At 46.5% G+C, this 17,811-nt stretch overlaps 1 protein-coding gene across 1 annotated transcript in view; it reads left to right on the top strand.

Annotated features, from left to right (window-relative positions):
* Positions 1–1,864: 1,864 nt before the first annotated feature.
* The window catches only part of SEC13 (SEC13 homolog, nuclear pore and COPII coat complex component), a 43,329-nt gene continuing 27,382 nt past the window's right edge, over positions 1,865–17,811 (top strand). Inside the window, exons 1-5 of the mRNA XM_032411921.1 lie at positions 1,865–1,961; positions 5,025–5,069; positions 7,293–7,408; positions 9,807–9,958; positions 10,547–10,680. Of these exons, the coding sequence (XP_032267812.1) occupies positions 1,959–1,961; positions 5,025–5,069; positions 7,293–7,408; positions 9,807–9,958; positions 10,547–10,680 (450 nt within the window). The 5' untranslated portion in view covers positions 1,865–1,958. The remainder of the gene's footprint in view (positions 1,962–5,024; positions 5,070–7,292; positions 7,409–9,806; positions 9,959–10,546; positions 10,681–17,811) is intronic.

The raw sequence follows: 17,811 nt of genomic DNA, 5'->3' as shown, positions 1-17,811 counted from the left end.
GGTGTGATTTGGGGTCTAGGATCAACTGGAGGGAGGCAATAGGACAAAAGATCTACGTAGGTGGCATCCCTTACTGGCAAGGGGGGGAAGCAGAGGGGAGCCTGGCATCCTAAGAATCTGAACTTTGCAAACCTCTACTGAGCATCAGCAGAAAACAAGAATGTGCCCAAACCAAGAAACTATCTCAATGTTGGCTCAAAGGTTGAGGGTTGTGCACGTGCATCTTCACACACACACACACGCACGCACGCACGCACATACACTAAAGGCCAACCCTTGTCAGGGAGAACTGATCTTCAGATTAAGCACCATATAGGTCCATCCAAGTTCTAAACGGTTTCACCTCCCAGAGTCCATTTACTCCCAACATCAACGTTGCTTCAGCGTAGGTACTCTAATTCCCATTTAACAGAAGAGGAGACCGCAGCTCAGAGAGATGAAGGGTACAGCCAGCTAGAAAGGAGAAGATACAGTAGTGCTCCCAGCAGTCTTGATACCAGAATTGGCACTTGAAACCTCTGTATTATGGTACCTTTCAGTTCCACCAGCAGATATCTTAATGAATAAGATACAGTTGCATTGCTTATCCCAAATCCCCAATCTCTCCAACTTCAATGCCTATACCAGGGAATTCCTTGAATAACAACTATGCCCCATGCATTATATTTGTATTATATCAAAAATGTCACTGTCCCTGTTTCCTACTTGAGAAAAGCAAGGCTCAGAGAGAAGTGATGCACCAGAGAATCAATGGTGCAGCTACAGATGGAAGGCCAGGGTTTGTCCCTTGAAGAACAGCAGACCCAAGAGCCCCACCCACTTTGTCCCCTGCTCCACTTTAAGTGCCACCCCCCAACATCCCTGCAATATTTCTCCATTAGAGGGGAATAATCTTGAAAGCTGGGGCAGGGGTGGAAGGGTGAGTTGCTGTCTGGAGGCCCAGCCCTTAACTCTGTAAGACCCCACACCCTTGGCCCCCTCTCCCAAGCTCCTTGATGGTCTAGGTCTATCACACTCTCTGAACCTTAACATCATCCCTCCAGCAGTGACCATCTCCAGCTAGGGATCTTCCGTCCAGTGTCGGAGAGAAACTGAGGGACTGTGACTTACTCAAGGGGAGCCTAGGCTCCACCCTAGGTCCCCGGACTCCTTAACACCAGGAGGGGTCCAGGTCTGCCAGACCATGCATGTGTGGCTGAGGGGAGCTCCCAGGCCCCGTCCAGCAGTACAGCATTCTCCGTGTGCTTGTGGAAAGCCCGGGACTTAGGGGCTGGGGCCACTGGGGTTTGGGTCCTCGGTTCTAGCTGCAGGAGCCTAGCTAAGATCCCACCCTGCCTGGGGTTTCTACCTCACAGGATCCCAGGACTGTGGGGAAGGGGCAGTTTGGAGGCATTGGGTCCCACGGCTTGGAGAGGGCAGGGTGAGGGGGCTCAGCCTCTGGTAGCTGGCATTCCCTGGCCTTCTCTGGCCCTGGTCCCAGCTTTGGGTCCTGAGGAGGGACTAACAACGAGAAAGCAAGCACTAGGACCGGTCGGTCTACCCACTACCCAAAAAATTACTCATCCTACAATGTTCATCCTAAGGCCGGTCGCACCCAGAACCGCAGGCCGGCGGGTGAAGCTGTAGCTATGAATCCTTCCTTTCGTGTATAGATCTCAGCAAAAGGACAGAAGATGGGCTAGAGCTTCCGATTTCAAAAGCCCCGGGATCGGTCTTGCCCGGGAAACGGGAGCCCCACCCCTTTGGTCTCCCGCAGTCGGCACACAGAAGGGGCGGGGCCTCGCGAGGGCGGGGCGCCGCCCGGGGTGCCGCCCCGGAAAGGCTCGGAACTTTCGTGCGAGCGGACCGCGTTGCCACCCGGCTGCTCCAGCTCCACCGCCCGGCGCCGGAAGTGAGCTGTTTCGGGGCGCCGCCGGGAGCTGCCACGTCCGAGGCCGGGAGCTGCTGCTGTCGCAGCCATGGTGAGTGTGGGGACCGGGGACCCGGCCCTCTCCCGGCTTCCTTGACCGTGCCAAGGTTCAAGCCCCGGGCTGGGGCCGTTCGGCTCCCCTCCGCCGCTTCGGGGTTTGCGGGGTTCTGGCTCTGCCCCTCGGAACATTTCGGAATGGGAGGTCAGAGGGAGGCCGCGGAACCTCTTGCAACTCTGCGGGCCGCGCCGCTGCCGCGCTTCTCGCTCCTATTTCTTCCTCTTCCCCCAACAATTGAAAACAAAACCCAGAACACCGTAGAAGCTACTGTATCCTGAGCCCTTAGTAAGTTCCAGGCGTTGTTCATAATCTCAGCCTGCTAACAGCCCCGCAAAATAGGTGCTGCTATTATCGACACTTTACAAATGAGGAAGCTTGAGGTTCGGAGATGTGAAGCCTTTTCCACTACTAGTTAAGTGGCAGAACTGAGATTCGAACCCTCTTAACCACTCCCTTCTACCACCTACCACTTCTCCCAGCAGAGATGTAATGTGGACATAGACGTAGGGCCCGAAGTATGATGGGCAATTCAAGAAACTGATGTAAGGATGAGCTAAATTACTCTCTAAAGGTAGCGACTCGGGTTTTTAAATCTCTGTGGTATCCAGTGTACAGTCATTCCACATTTACTCACTGAGTGAATGACTGGTAACTAATGAATAAAAGTGCGTGAAGTGAAAAAAGCCCAGAGTAGGAGTTCAGGTAACCAGTGCTCTCAGGAAAATGGGTGTGCCTGGGGTTTTGAGGGAACTTGGATAAACCAGAAGTCAGGACACTGGGTTTAGTTCTTGCCCTGCAGGATTTGAAATTACTCATCTCTTTAGGCCCCTGATTCTTCCACTGCTGAGTAGATAGAATCTCTTATGCTCTGATACTCAGCTCTCTCTAAATGAAATTTTAACTCTTCAACCAATTCTGAAGAGCTGAATGTTTTAAGGGCTGACTCTTACTACTTAACAAGGACCAGGGGCACCTGGGTGGCTCAGTCATTAAGCATCTGCCTTCTGCTCAGGTCATGATCCCAGGGTCCTGGGCTCGAGTCCCGCATCAGGCTCCCTGCTTGGCGGGAAGCCTGCTTCTCCCTCTCCCACTCTTCCTGCTTGTGTTCCCTCTCTCACTGTGTCTCTCCCTGTCAAATAAATAAATAACTTAAAAAAAAAAAAAAAAAAAAAAGCAACAAAAAGGGAGGGGTGGGGGGGCAGGGGAGGACTTCTTTAAAAAAAAAAAAAAAAACAAAACTTGTTCAGAAGTATGATTCACCATCCAGGCTGGTGCATGAGAGTGGTTAAAAATACATGCTAGTTATCCTTAAGGCCCTTTGGTGACCTGGAATGAAACTACCAGGAAACTTTTCCTGACTCTGCTTAGCCCTTGGCCATTGATTTAGGGAATTCAGTGTAACAGCTACTTTATGTTCTAGATAGGCAGCGTAGTGGAGTGGAAAGCTTTGTGAGCTGGGAATTAACAGGTGGGGCTCTTTTTCTGGCTCCTCCTTTAACCAGCTCTGTCACTTCGGCAAGTGCTCCCTCTTCTCTGGACTCCTTCAGTTCCTTAGTTATCAGACCGCTCCAATTAATTCTGCCCTTTGTCCTTCCCGGTGCACATGTGAAAGCACTTTGGGTAACCTAGACAGCTTGGCAAGAGTAGGAGACGCTTCTCTATCTTGCCTCTGCAGACCTTGGAGGTCCACTTATTAGGAAGTCTCAAAATTGATGAGAGAACCTGTACTTACTTGATAAGTACCTTTTGAACTGCTTTGCACCTGTCCTCTTCCAGTGTCCACCTTTCTGAAAAGTCAAGTCAGACTTTATACTTGCAGGGCTTGTGCTGGAAAAAGATGAAATGGGGGAAGTGGTAAGAAATATCAGTTCCAAACTGAAACCTCCCTTTCAACCCTTTTCTATCCCCAGAATTTAAAGAGAATAGTGGTTGAGCAAAGTAAAACTGTTTTTGTTCATTTACTTATTCATTCAGCAAGCAGTCACTGAGTTCCTTTTGGTTGCAAAGCACTGTGCAGGGTGATTTGAAAAGATCAGAACTGTGGATGACACAGACCCTGGATCCAAGGAGCTCACCTTCTGGTTGAGAGAAGAAAGGGTGTAAAGTGTTGTAGACATTCAGTGCTTCAGATATTCAGAGGAGTCCAGCTGGTTGGGGAATCTGGGAATCTTCAAGAAGGGGGGGCATACGGTGATGGGTATTAAGGAGAACACTTATGCAGCTGGCCGGTTAGCTCAGTTGGTTAGAGCATGGTGCTGATAAGGAGAACACTTATAGCATGGAGCACTGTTACACGCAAACAGTGAATCATGGAACACCGCGTCAAAAACTAATGATGTAAGGTATGGTGACTAACATAACATAATAAAATAAAATTTAAAAAAAGGGGGGAGCATATTTGAGCTGGACCTCATAGAGTGAGTGGGAGGGTGATGACCATGGCATCTGTGTTCCAGCCCCATAAGCTGCTCAGCCCTGGATCCCAGTAGGTGACAGCCTAGGATCTGTCATAGGTGGTGGACCAGGGAGCAGTCCACCTTGAATCAGTTCTCCAGGTCTTAGGTATTAACTCTGATATGCCCACAACTGCCTGTGAGATCAGAAGCCCTGTCATCCAGGACGGGAACAACAGCCATAGATCCCCCAGCGTCCCTTTTCACCCTCAAAGTGGTGAAGACTGGTTGCCATTCTCCCCTCTTTGCTCATGTTATTCCCTCTGCTTGGGGCAAATTCCTCATCATCTAAGCCTCAGTTCATGTCTACTACCACCACCAGCTCCTCAGGCCGCTGTAGTACATGTAAACTTCTTTTAAAGTACTTACCTTTCCATGTTAGGGTTACTTCTGTACAAGATTTTCGGGGGCAAGAATACTTAATTTATGTCTATATCTCCAGTCCCTGGCACGGTGCTTAACAAAAAGGAGGTACTTAAAGTAAATGTTTAATGAGTGAACGAACAAATGCAGTCAAGAACCTTGGTAATGACCGGTAGTTTTAATAAGATGATTGCATTCTAACTGCCATCTGTTCATTTACCAGCTGTATGTTTGGTTCTAGGTGTCAGTAATTAACACTGTGGACACCTCCCATGAGGACATGATTGTAAGTATTCCTTTAGCCTTCCCTTATGGGCTATAGCTATGGGCATTTCAGTGCAGGGGAAACATTTCTGTTGATCATTCATGAACCCAGTGTGGCTTTGCACCCTTGAGTCAGGCTGTAGCCTCAACATATGGTCAGTCTCCCAGCAATGCCTGCCATGTTGGCAGGGCTGTGGCATTCTGGTCACTCTCTGGTAGGAGGAACCTAGGAATGGTTTATGGCTCAAGGCCCTCAGTCTCCAGGCCAACAAAGTAACCTGCTCTGGGATGTAGGCTAAGCCAGTGTGAAACTTTTGACAGTAGTCTCTTCCCACCTGCCTTCCCCATGCTGCCACTGCTTAGCCCCTTTGGAAGGGGGGCTGAAAGAAGAGAGAATGGGAAGGTAACTTAGTACAAGGGCAAAGAGCAGGCACAGTGAAAGCCCAGAGCAGAGCCAGGTAGGACCACCACAGACAGTGGGCCAGGCAAAGCCCTTTGAACCAGAAGTCATTAACTCAGGGTGTTTCCTGAGAGATAAATACGGGGCTCAGTATCAGAGGACAGGGCGGTGGGAGAAGGTCCAGAGGTTAAAGTCTCTAGCAGCAAAGTTGCAGACTCTGCTTCATGCAGGGCCAAGCAGTCCAGGCAGCCTTTGAGCAAGACTCTGGTCAGTCAGCTTACAGCATTTCATCTCAGGGCTCCTGCCCACCAATGGTTGCTTTTCATCTTCTGAGAGGTTGCCTGGTCTCAAGTTGTGTATGTTTCCTGAATACAGTCATTTAACCACACCTTCTTGGAGCAGTGTGGTACCTTGGGTAAGAAAATCCAATCTGAGACTCCCTAGCCAATTCCTTAACTCTTCTGAGCCGGCCTTGATTTCCTCATAGCTAAAATGGGAAAAATAATGGATATGCTACCTACTTGTGTAGTTTGGGTTTGAGAAACAGATGAGGCAAAATAGCAATGGCTGATGTCTGCATGTTCACTAAGTGTCAGACCCCATGCCATATACTTTCATTCAGTGTCTCATTGAACCTTCATAACAACCCTTAAAGTACATGCCACCATTAGCCCCATTTAAAAAGAAGGAAACTGAGGTTCAAGGAAATTACGTCATTTTTTCCAGACAGCAGGTAAGGTAAGGAGGTAGGATTTAAATCTTTTAGGTACTGTGCCTTACTTCCTCCTGAAGTGTGTGGCAGCACTCTGCAGGAGGAGTACCTAAGAAATCTAAACACTTGCATTGCCTCTCTTCCAAGAAGCCAAGACCTAGAATAGTGGAGGGGGTTGACTTCCAAAGAAGAGTTAGGATGTTTTTCTCAGGGAGGTGAGGAAGGAATGTTGAAGCAAACAGAATGACTGCTTCTGTTGAAAGGATATTAATTGTTCCTGAATACCAAAAGAGTGACAGCTGATAGTTCCTGACAGCCCCAAGGTGAGACAGCTGAGGAAGGTGCCACCTGTTGGAATAGGCAGCAAAGAGGAAGGACCAGGATGTGCAGTGGGACAGCAGGCCTTGAGGCTCAGAGGAACAAGATAGACAAGAGCTGTAGGCAGAGACCGGCCCTAGGTCTGCATGGCCAATCAGCATCGAGAAGGTTGGCTCATCAGTGGTGGGACTAGTGACATTTAAGGCATGGGTGGAGAGTCTGGGGTACTGGACATACTACTAGGAAAAAGGTCTAGTAAAAATCCAGGAACAAAGGTCCACAAAGGATCTAGGGCCATGGGTGGAGGAAGGAGCCCAAACGTCTGAATAGACCTTTGTGTCCAAGCCAGATGTGCATTATGGAGGACCTCACTGGGCCCTCCGGGCCCTCAGAGGCTGCTCCTCTGCATCAGCGTTAGGCCCAGGCTCTGGGGCTGAGCTGAACCTGCGGCTCACAGTAGCCCACAGAGCCTCAGAACATGGTGGGGCCTGAGGAAGGAAGAAGAAAAAGGAGGCTAGCTAGCCACTGTTTCATCTCCCATACCCACCATACAGAATAGGATTGGAAACAGCTTCCCCTGTGTATGTAAAGGGTCTGAAAGCAGCTAGGTATGGTTTTTTTTGTCCCTTTCAGAATGACATGGCCTGTCTTGAGAAATGGAATGTCGAGATGCTAGCTTGTTGCCTGATAGTGATGCTACTTTGAGGTTAGATTAATTTCAGGTGAACTCTGGTCCAGACTAGATTCTGTCCTGGTGACTCCCCCACTCCCATCCACCCAGCCTGCAGGCTTCCCAAGCTATCCTCCCTTTGCAGCACGATGCCCAGATGGACTACTATGGCACCCGCCTAGCAACCTGCTCATCAGACAGGTCTGTCAAAATCTTCGATGTGCGAAATGGAGGACAGATCCTCATTGCCGACCTCAGGGGGTGAGTGCAACCAAGTCTGGGTGAGGTTCTCAGAATGGTTGGGTTTCTCAGACATGGCAGGAAAAGCTGAGAACCCAGATCAGAGGAGCCCCACAGTGCATTTAGCAGAGAGGACACACCGGTCCCAGCCAGGCAGCTGTCCTCAGCAGGATGAATCCCAACTTGGCTTCCCAAAAACCCACCAGAAGACCTTGGGTAAGAGTCAGTCTACCTCTCGAAGACTTCATCTGCTCACCCTCACAATGGGGTGTTGCCTCCTCCCGGGTAGAGCCTGTTCACAGCATGCCTTCAGTAGCTACTGCTGCTTTTAAAAGTGGGAAAGAACTTTTTCTTTGTTTTTTTGGTTGTTTTTTTTTTAAGTTTAGCCAACATGATCTAAAGTGTCACTCAAAGGCAACAATGTAAGAATAATGTTAATGTAATAAAAAAAATAATGTTAATGTAAGAATGCATTAGTAATTACGTAAGTCCTATAATTTTGCCTATTTGCATGCCCACGGCAGATACTCAGTGAATATTTACAAATGTTTGCTTTCCCCTCTCCCTACAAGATTCTTGAGATCCTGGCTCATTTTTATGGCTACACCTCTACTGCTTTCCCCCAGCCCACTGCCTTTCAAATAAATAGGAGTTCTTAACCTGGGTTCCACAGATCTCCGAGGGTTCTGTGGATAGAATTCAGGGGCTGGTGAACTGGGGCTGAGAAAAAAAATCACATCTTTATTGTCAGTGACTCAGCTAGTTAGCATTTCCTTCAATGATGGATGTAGGCCAGAAACGACAGTAGTATTCTGAGCACCTGGAACTTTGTTACCAGTAGAAGACACAGATATCTTCGTATCACATTCCAGTTACAGTTTTCTCAAAATAGCACTTAGGCTTATCACTACTTTGAAGTGAGAGTGGTTATTAGACCTGCCACTAGAGCTTGTTAGTTAATGTGCTAACAGAGAAGCACATGTATCACTATATTATAAATCCCTCTTTAACATTTTAAATACATATTAGTGTATTTCATTATAATTGGCCTTCCTTTATAATCCGAGCTCCATGTGTTGTAGCCATTATTCTGAGAAGGGACCCAAGCCTTCAGCAGACTGCACAGGAGAAATTAAGAACCCTGACAAGTAGGAGCTCGGTACACGTTTGTTAACTGAATTGAGGCATAACTAAGTAGCCATGTGGGGAGAGGGGTGGAGAAGTCCCCTCTCCCTGAGTGTCAGAACTGGAGCGACCGCGGGGTCAGACGTACAGGCCCCATGCGCCTGCGGCCGGCGCTGCCACAGGAGGTCCCACCTGCCCTGTGTTTCTTAGCACTGAAAAGAGGTGCACTGTCAGACGGATAAAGAATCCACACCCCCTTCTTTTTTTGCCTCAGTTGAAACTATTGCTAGGTGCAGGACATTTTCGTCTCCTGAGAGTTTCCCTGGCAGCTCCTTTGTGAGGCCTGGGGATTGTCCCAGCCGGAGGGAGGAGGACACTTTTGAGTGTCTGCAGCCCTGGGTTGGAGGAGTGAACAGGGAGCAGCAATACCAGCTGACAGGCATGAGTAATTTTTTTCTTTTCTTGTGCCCAGCACTGTTCCAGGCTTTTTATGTGAGTTATCACCTATATTTCCCCTCATGAGCACACTGTGAAAGAAGTCTTGCTGATATCTCCGTTAGGAGACTAAGCCATAGAAAGGATGTGGCCCGTGCCTAAAGTCAAACAGCTAGAGAATGGGAGTAGGGGTGAAAGAGCCGGGACCGTCACCTGTCTGCCGTGTCACTTCTTGTGTGCTGGGTGCCCACCCTTGCCTGGGCCTGAGAGACGGCCCCAGTACAGAGCCCAGCACCGGGTCTGTGCTCAGATAGTACTCACCAGGGGAATGCATAAAGATCAGAAGAGCAGAGGAGAGACGTGCCCTTAAAGTAAGAGAATAGTAGCAAACATGAAACAGTGCCTGCTCGAAAAGGTAAACATCTGGAAGGATGAGTAGCGATTCACTCTACACATACCTCCTGAGCACTTGTGGTGCGAAGCCTGCATTGAGCGGTGCACAGATGAATAGGCCGAGAGGCTTCTCCTGAGGACGGCACGTGTAGGTGGTGCTGGCTGCAGTGCAGGTCAGGGGAGGGAGGGGGCTGTCAGCTCGGGACAGAGAGGCTCACTTAGAGGCCCGGTTTGTTCTCAAGGCCTCTGTGACGTCTGGGCCTCAGCATCTTCAGTGCCCAACAAAGGTCTCTTTGGGCAGTGACTTCCTATAGCTCTCCCTTCTGAAATTCTCAGGCAGCTCTGTCCTGAGATGCTGTATCTGCCTACCAAGAACGCCATTCAGGTCCGTCCAGAGTAGTGGCTGGCAGAGCACTGCAGGTTCCTGTGACCCATCTGAGCAGCCTCTGACCCTGTCCCCTTGTAGTCATGAGGGTCCTGTGTGGCAAGTGGCCTGGGCCCACCCCATGTATGGCAACATCCTGGCATCCTGCTCCTATGACCGGAAAGTCATTATCTGGAAGGAGGAGAATGGCACCTGGGAGAAGACGCACGAGCACACAGGACACGACTCCTCAGGTACAGTGAGTGTGGTAGGAGCAGGTGGGCGGGGCCTTGTTGCCTGGCTGCCACTCCCATGCCCTCCCCCTCGTGATGCTCCTCGTTTGTCCCTTGGGTTTGGTTGGCTTTTCTGTCATCTGTCCACAGCAGAGGTAAGGCCCTGAGACCTAAAGCCAGTCTAAAGTGAAATAAGAAAAGGAAAAAACCACAGTGAGGTGTGTGTTTGGTTTTTTTTAATTTTATTCGTTTTAAGTACTGGCCTTTATTTTCAGATTATTGTCTACTTTCTTTCCTAGTTTTATTTATTTTTACTAACATATGGTGTTATATTGGTTTCAGGTATATATTATGATTCATATTTCTATCCATTACTCCATGCTCATTACAGTAAGCGTACTCTTAATCCCCTTTATCTGTTTCATCTCATCCTACTTTTTGTTAAGGTAGACTGTAGTTTTTGAAATTATGATATTCATAGGTGATAGGTTTTTAAAATCTCGTTACCTTCCTCCTGGTGATCCCTGCAATTTTTTATTTTAAAAATTTAGTAAAATGGTAAACCTGGGAAATCAAAGTCGGCTAACTATGCCTCCCTCCTTCCTGCAGTAAACTCTGTGTGCTGGGCCCCCCATGACTATGGCCTAATACTGGCCTGTGGGAGCTCGGATGGGGCCATCTCCCTGCTGACATACACCGGAGAGGGCCAGTGGGAAGTGAAGAAGATCAACAATGCTCACACTGTAAGTCCAGACCTTGCTGTGTGTGGAGGGTAGCTCTGCGGCCTTGCCATGTGTCTCCTGGAGACTCCCTAGAGAGGTGGCAGGAGTAGCATCACTGCTGTGCAGGGGGCTGGGGAGGGACTGATGCTCAGACATGCTTGGTGGGTCAGTTTCGAGCCTCTTGAGCCTGAAGCCAGATAGACGCTGCATCCAGGGAGGCCAGGCTGTACCAGCCTCATTCAGCACAGGGCAGGGGGTTGGCACGGGTTCCTCCTTGCAGGCTCCCAGATCGGGGAGGGTCAGGGCATTGGCAAGGTGGCAGCAGCAGCCTGTCTCCCTGCTACCTTTGCTGTGGACACTTCAAGTTGACATGCTTGCAGTGGTCATTGAGACCCCCTAGAGCTGAGTGGTGTTATAAAGAGAGCATCATGGGAATTCAGTTCCTTGCACTTCCAGTCATTAGATGCTGAAATAGTCAAGAAAGCACTATGGACAGGAAATATCTCACAGTACTTGAGCCCCCACTGTGTGTCAGTCATGTAATCCTCACAAATGTCTGTAAATGAAAGAAGAAACTACCAAATGTACAGACTTGCAAGGTAAGCAGTCCTGTTCCCGTTTTATGATGAGACAGATGAGGTTCAAAAAAAGTAAATGACTTAGAGAAGGTCCTGTGCCGGGGTTAGAATCCAGAATCTGTGTGCCTTCTCACTAGACAACAGTTCCAGCTTTGGTGGCCCCAGATACTTCTGAAATCTACCCAGATGGAAACTTAGTAGCTCCCCAGCTTGACACTGTACTTATGTACTTCTCAAATTCAGGGGGTCCACAGCCTGTCCAGCCCCTAAGACCCCAGGAGCCTATCTCAGAATCTTTACTTGAGGTGCTCAGATTCCCATCTACTGACTGACTTGCCGACATGAATAGGCTGAGAGGCTTCTGGGAAGATGTTGGGGAGCGGCATCACAGCTTTCCAGTCTTTCCTCGTCTCTCCATAAAAACCCACAGAGCAGCTAGATAGCATAGCCAAAACCGCATGAACATTTTGAGCAAAACTAAGTAACAAGATATTTCCACAAACTCCAAAATAGAAGCAGAGAGGAATAAACCAGCAACAACCACAAGACTGCATGGTATTGGTATCTGAGCAGGAGGAAGCAATGGGGTGCCTTCTAGCAGATCTGTGAAGGCAAGTACTGCCAAAATAGCCAGCAAGGATTCACTGGAAAGCATAGCTGGCCAGTTTTTTGTTGTTTTGGGGTTTTCTTTAAAGATTTTATTTATTTATTTGTCAGAGAAAGAGAGAGGCAGGCAGAGGGAGAAGCAGGCTCCCCGCTGAGCAATGAGTCCAATGCCGGACTCGATCCCAGGACCCTGGGATCATGACCTGAGCCGAAGGCAGCCGCTTAAACGACTGAGCCACCCAGGTGTCCCATAGCTGGCCAGTTTAAGAACAGCAGCTGAAACTAGGAGAAGTTTGGGGGTTTCTTTTGTTTTTAACCTTTTTTTTAAATTGATATAAAATTGGGGCGCCTGAGTGGCTGAGTCGTTAAGCATCTGCCTTCGGCTCAGGTCATGACCCCAGGGTCCTGGGATCGAGCCCCGCATTGGGCTCCCTGCTCAGCAGGAAGCCTGCTTCTCCCTCTCCCACTCCCCCTGCTTGTGTTCCCTCTCTCGCTGTGTCTCTCTCTTCAAATAAATAAATAAATAAAATCTTTTTATAAATAAATAAATAAATAAATTGATATACAATTGACTTATAAAATTCACCCTTTTTAAAGTGTACAATTCTGTAGGCTTTCGTATATTCACAAAGTTGTGCAGCTATCACTGTTCATTTTCAGAACTTTTTCATCACCCCAAAAAGAATCCTCATTAGCACTTCCTCTCCACTCTGCCCCCTACCTAGGCAGCCACTAATTTACTTTCTGTGTGGATTTGCCTGTTCAGGACATTTCCTCTGAGTGGGATCCTACAACACAGGCATACCTTGGAGCTGTTGTGGGTTGGTTCCAGACCACTGCAATAAAGGGAATCAGAGGAATTTTTTGGTTTCCCAGTGCATATAAAAGTTACATTTACACTGTCTTACAGTCTTTTAGGTGCAATAATAGCATTGGGTCTAAAAAACAGCGTACATACTTTAATTAAAATTTACTTTATTGCTGAAAAATGCTAAGAATTATCTGAGGGGTCATCAAGTTGTAATACTTTTTTGCTGGTGGAGGGTCTTGCCTCAGTGTTTGGCTGCTGACTGATCGTGGTATTTGAAGGCTGGGGTGGCGGTGGTAATTGCTTAAAATACGACAGCACTGAAGTTTCACACATCAGTTGACTCTTCCTATCACAGACGATTTCTCTATAACATGCAATGCTGTTTGATAGCATTTTACCCACACTAGAACTTTTAAAATTGGAGTCCATCCTCTCAAACCCTGCTGCTGCTTTGTCCACTAAATGTATGTAATAATATTCTAAATCTTTTGTTGTCATTTCAACAGTCTTCACAGCATCTTCAGCAGGAATAGATTCTATCTCAAGAAACCACTTTCTTTGCTCATATATAAGAAGCAGTTCCTCATCTTGTCGAAGTTTGATCATGAGATCACAGCAATTCAGTCACGTCTTCAAGCTCCACTTCTAATTCTAGTTCCCTTTGCACCACATCCATAGTCACTTCCTTCCCTGAAGTCTTGAACCCCTCATAGTCATCCATGAGGGTGGGAATCAACTTCTGTTTGTGTTGATATTTTGGCCTCTTCCGTGAATCACAAATGTTCTTAATGGCATCTAGAATGGTGAATCCTTTCCGGAAGGTTTTCACTTTACTTTGCCTGGATCCATCAGAGGAATCACTATGGCAGTTATAACCATATTATAATAATAATTAAATAATAAGACTTCAGAGTAGAAATTACTCCTTAATCCATGGAAATTGCTGAATGGATGTTGTGTTAGCTGGCATGAAATTGATATTAATCTCGTACGTCTCCATCAGAGCTCTTGGGTGACCAGGTACATTGTCAGTGAGCAGTAACATTTTAAAGGAATCTTTGAGTAGTAGGTCTCAAGAGTGGGCTTAAAATACCCAGTAAACCGCATTGTAAACAGATGTGCTGTCATCCAGGCTTTGTTGTTCCATTTATAGATCACAGGCATAGTAGATTTAGCATAATTCTTAAGGACCCTACCATTTTCTGGATGGTAAATGAGCACTGGCTTCAACTTCAAGTCACCAGCTGCATTAGTCCCTAACAAGAGAGTCAATCTGTCCTTTGAAGCTTTAAAGCCAGGCAAGTCCTAGATGGCATCTTCCAATAGAAGGCCATTTCATCTATGTTGAAAATCTGTTGTTTAGTGTAACCACCTTCATGAATGATCTCAGCACGATCTCTTGTATAACTTGCTGCTGCTTCTATATTAGCACTTACTGCTTCACCTTGCTCTTTTATGGAGACGGCTTCTTCCCTTAAGCCTCATGAACCACCTCTGCTAGCTTCACACTTCCCTTCTGCAGCTTCCTCACCTCTCTCCGCCTTCACAGAATTACGAGAGTTAGGGCCTTGCTCCCCATTAGGCTCTGGCTAAGGGAATGTTGTGGCAGGTGTTATCTTCTCTCTAGACCACTACAACCTTCTCCATAACAGCAATAAGGTGGTTTCACTTTCTTATCATTTGTGTGTTCACTGGAATAGCACTTTTCATTTCCTTCAAGAACTTTTCCTTTGGGGGCACCTGGGTGGCTAGGTCGGTTAAGCGACTGCCTTCAGCTCGGGTCATGATCTCAGGGTCCTGGGATCGAGCCCCACATCAGGCTCCCTGCTCGGCGGGAGGCCTGCTTCTCCCTCTCCCACTCCCTCTGCTTATGTTCCCTCTCTCGCTGTCTCTCTCTCTGTCAAATAAATAAATAAAATCTTTAAAAAATAAATTAATTAAATTTTTAAAAAAAGGAACTTTTCCTTTGCATTCACAACTTGGCTCTTCAGTGCAAGAGGCCTAGCTTTTGGTCTATCTCAGCTTTTGACATACCTTCCTCACTAAGCTGAATCATTTCTAGCTTTTGATTTAAAGTGAGAGACGTGGTCCTCTTACTTGAACACTTAGAGGCCATCGTAGGGTTATTAATTGGCCTAATCTCAATATTGTATTTCAGGGAATAGGGAGACCCAAGTAGAGGGCGAGAGAAGGGAGGAACAGCCAGTAAGTGGAGCAGTCAGAACACACACAACATTTATCAAATAAGCTTGCCATTTTATATGGATATAATTCATGGCGCCCAGAATAATTGCAGTAGTAACATCAAAGATTGCTGATCACCGCATAAGAATATAATAATGAAAAAATTTGAAATATTATGAGAATTAACAAAACGTGACATGGAGACACAAAGTGAGCAAATGCTGTTGGAAAAATGCCGCCAATAGACTTGCTTGACAAAGGGTTGCCACACACCTTCAATTTGTAAAAGAATAACTGAATCTCAATAACATGAAGCACAGTTGAATGAAGTATGCCTATATGTGGCCTTTTGTGACTGGCTTCTCTCACTCAGCATGTTTTCAGGGTTCGTATCATAGTATGTATTAGTGCTTCATACCTATGGCTGTATGATATTCAAGCATGTGAATTTACATATATTGTTGAGCCATTTATCAACTAATGAATATCTTCAGCCATTATGAATAATGCTGCTATGAACATATATTTTTGTGAGCATATGTTTTTAATTTTCTTGGGTATATACTTAGGAGTAGAATTACTAAGTCATGGATGCCTGGGTGGCTCAGTCAGTTAAGCATCTGCCTTGGAGTCAGGTCATGATTTCAAGGTCCTGGGATTGAGCCCATCAGGCTCCCTGCTCGGCGGGAGGTCTGCTTCTCCCTGTCTCTCTGCCTCTTCCCCCCCCCCGCTCATGTTCTCTCTCTCTCTCTCTTTCAAACAAATAAAATCTTTTTTAAAAGATTTTTTTTAAATCTTTTAAAAAGTCGGAAAGTCCCTGTTTAACTTTTTTTTTATGTTATGTTAATCACCATACCTTACATCATTAATTTTTGATGTAGTGTTCCATGATTCATTGTTTGCATATAACACCCAGTGCTCCATTCAATATGTGCCCTCTTTAATACCCGTCACCAGGCTAACCCATCTTCCCACCCCCCTCCCCTCTAGAACCCTCAGTTTGTTTCTCAGAGTACATAGTCTCTCATGGTTCATCTCCCCCTCCAATTTCCACCCCCTTCATTTTTCCCTTCTTTTTTTTTTTTTTAAAAACATGCATTATTTGTTTCAGAGGTACAAGTCTGTGATTCATCAGTCTTACACAATTCACAGCACTCACCATAGCACATACCCTCCCCAATGTCTGTCACCCGCTTACCCCATCCCTCCCACCCCCCACCACTCCAGCAACCCTCAGTTCGTTTCCTGAGATTAAGAATTCCTCATATCAGTGAGATCATATGATACATGTCTTTCTCTGATTGACTTATTTCGCTTGGCATAATACCCTCTAGTTCCATCCACGTTGTTGCAAATGGCAAGATTTCGTGGTTTTTTGTTTTTTGTTTTTAAGATTTTATTTACTTGACAGATACACAGTGAGAGAAGGAACACAAGCAGGGGGAGTGGGAGAGGGAGAAGCAGGCTTCCCACAGAGCAGGGAGACCGACGTGGGGCTCAATCCCAGGACCCTGGGATCATGACCTGAGCCGAAGGCAGATGCCTTAACACTGAGCCACCCAGGCACCCCATCATGGTTTGGTTTTTTTTTTTTTGATGGCTGCATAATATTCCATTGTATATATATATATATACACCACATCTTCTTTATCCATTCATCTGTCGATGGACATCTTGGCTCTTTCCTTAGTTTGGCTATTGTGGATATTGCTGCTATAAACATTGGGGTGCACATACCCCTTCGGATCACTACATTTGTATCTTTGGGGTAAATACCCAGTAGTGCAATTGCTGGATCGTATGGTAGCTCTATTTTCAACTTTTTGAGAAACCTCCATACTGTTTTCCAGAGTGGTTGCACCAGCTTGCATTCCCACCAACAGTGTAGGAGGGTTCCCTTTCTCCGCATCCTCACCAACATCTGTCATTTCCTGACTCGTTAATTTTAGCCATTCTGACTGGTGTGAGGTGGTATCTCATTGAGGTTTTGATTTGGATTTCCCTGATGGCAGGCGATGTTGAGCACTTTTTCATGTGTCTGTTGGCCATTTGGATGTCTTCTTTGGAAAAATGTCTGTTCATGTCTTCTGCCCATTTCTTGATTGGATCATTTGTTCTTTGGGTGTTGAGTTTGATAAGTTCTTTATAGATTTTGGATACTAGCCCTTTATCTGATATGTCATTTGCAAATATCGTCTCCCGTTCTGTTGGTTGTGTTTTGGTTTTGTTGACTGTTTCCTTTGCTGTGCAAAAGCTTTTTATCTTGATGAAGTCCCAATAGTTCATTTTTGCCCTTGCTTCCCTTGCCTTTGGCGATGTTTCTAGGAAGAAGTTGCTGCGGCTGAGGTCGAAGAGGTTGCTGCCTGTGTTCTCCTCTAGGATTTTGATGGACTCCTGTCTCACATTTAGGTCTTTCATCCATTTTGTGTTTATTTTCGTGTGTGGTGTAAGCAAATGGTCCAGTTTCATTCTTCTGCATGTGGCTGTCCGATTTTCCCAACACCGTTTGTTGAAGAGACCGTCTTTTTTCCATTGGACATTCTTTCCTACTTTGTCGAAGATTAGTTGACCATAGAGTTGAGGGTCCATTTCTGGGCTTTCTATTCTGTTCCATTGATCTATGTGTCTGTTTTTGTGCCAGTACCATACAGTCTTGATGATGACAGCTTTGTAATAGAGCTGGAAGTCCAGAGTTGTGATGCCACCAGCTTTGCTTTTATTTTTCAACATTCCTCTGGCTATTCAGGGCTGGTTCCATACAAATTTTAGGATTATTTGTTCCATTTCTTTGAAAAAAGTTGACGGTATTTTGATGGGGATGGCAGTGAATGTGTAGATTGCTCTGGTAGCATTGTCATCTTCACAGTATTTGTTCTTCCAATCCATGAGCATGGAACGTTTTTCCATTTCTTTGTGTCTTCCTCAATTTGTTTCATGAGTATTTTATAGTTTTCTGAGTACAGATTCTTTGCC

The sequence above is a fragment of the Phoca vitulina genome, unplaced genomic scaffold (assembly GCF_004348235.1).
Source record: "Phoca vitulina isolate PV1807 unplaced genomic scaffold, GSC_HSeal_1.0 scaffold13, whole genome shotgun sequence".
NCBI lineage: Eukaryota > Metazoa > Chordata > Mammalia > Carnivora > Phocidae > Phoca > Phoca vitulina.
The sequence above is the reverse complement of the archived record's forward strand: the minus strand, read 5'-3'. Positions and strand labels throughout refer to the sequence as shown.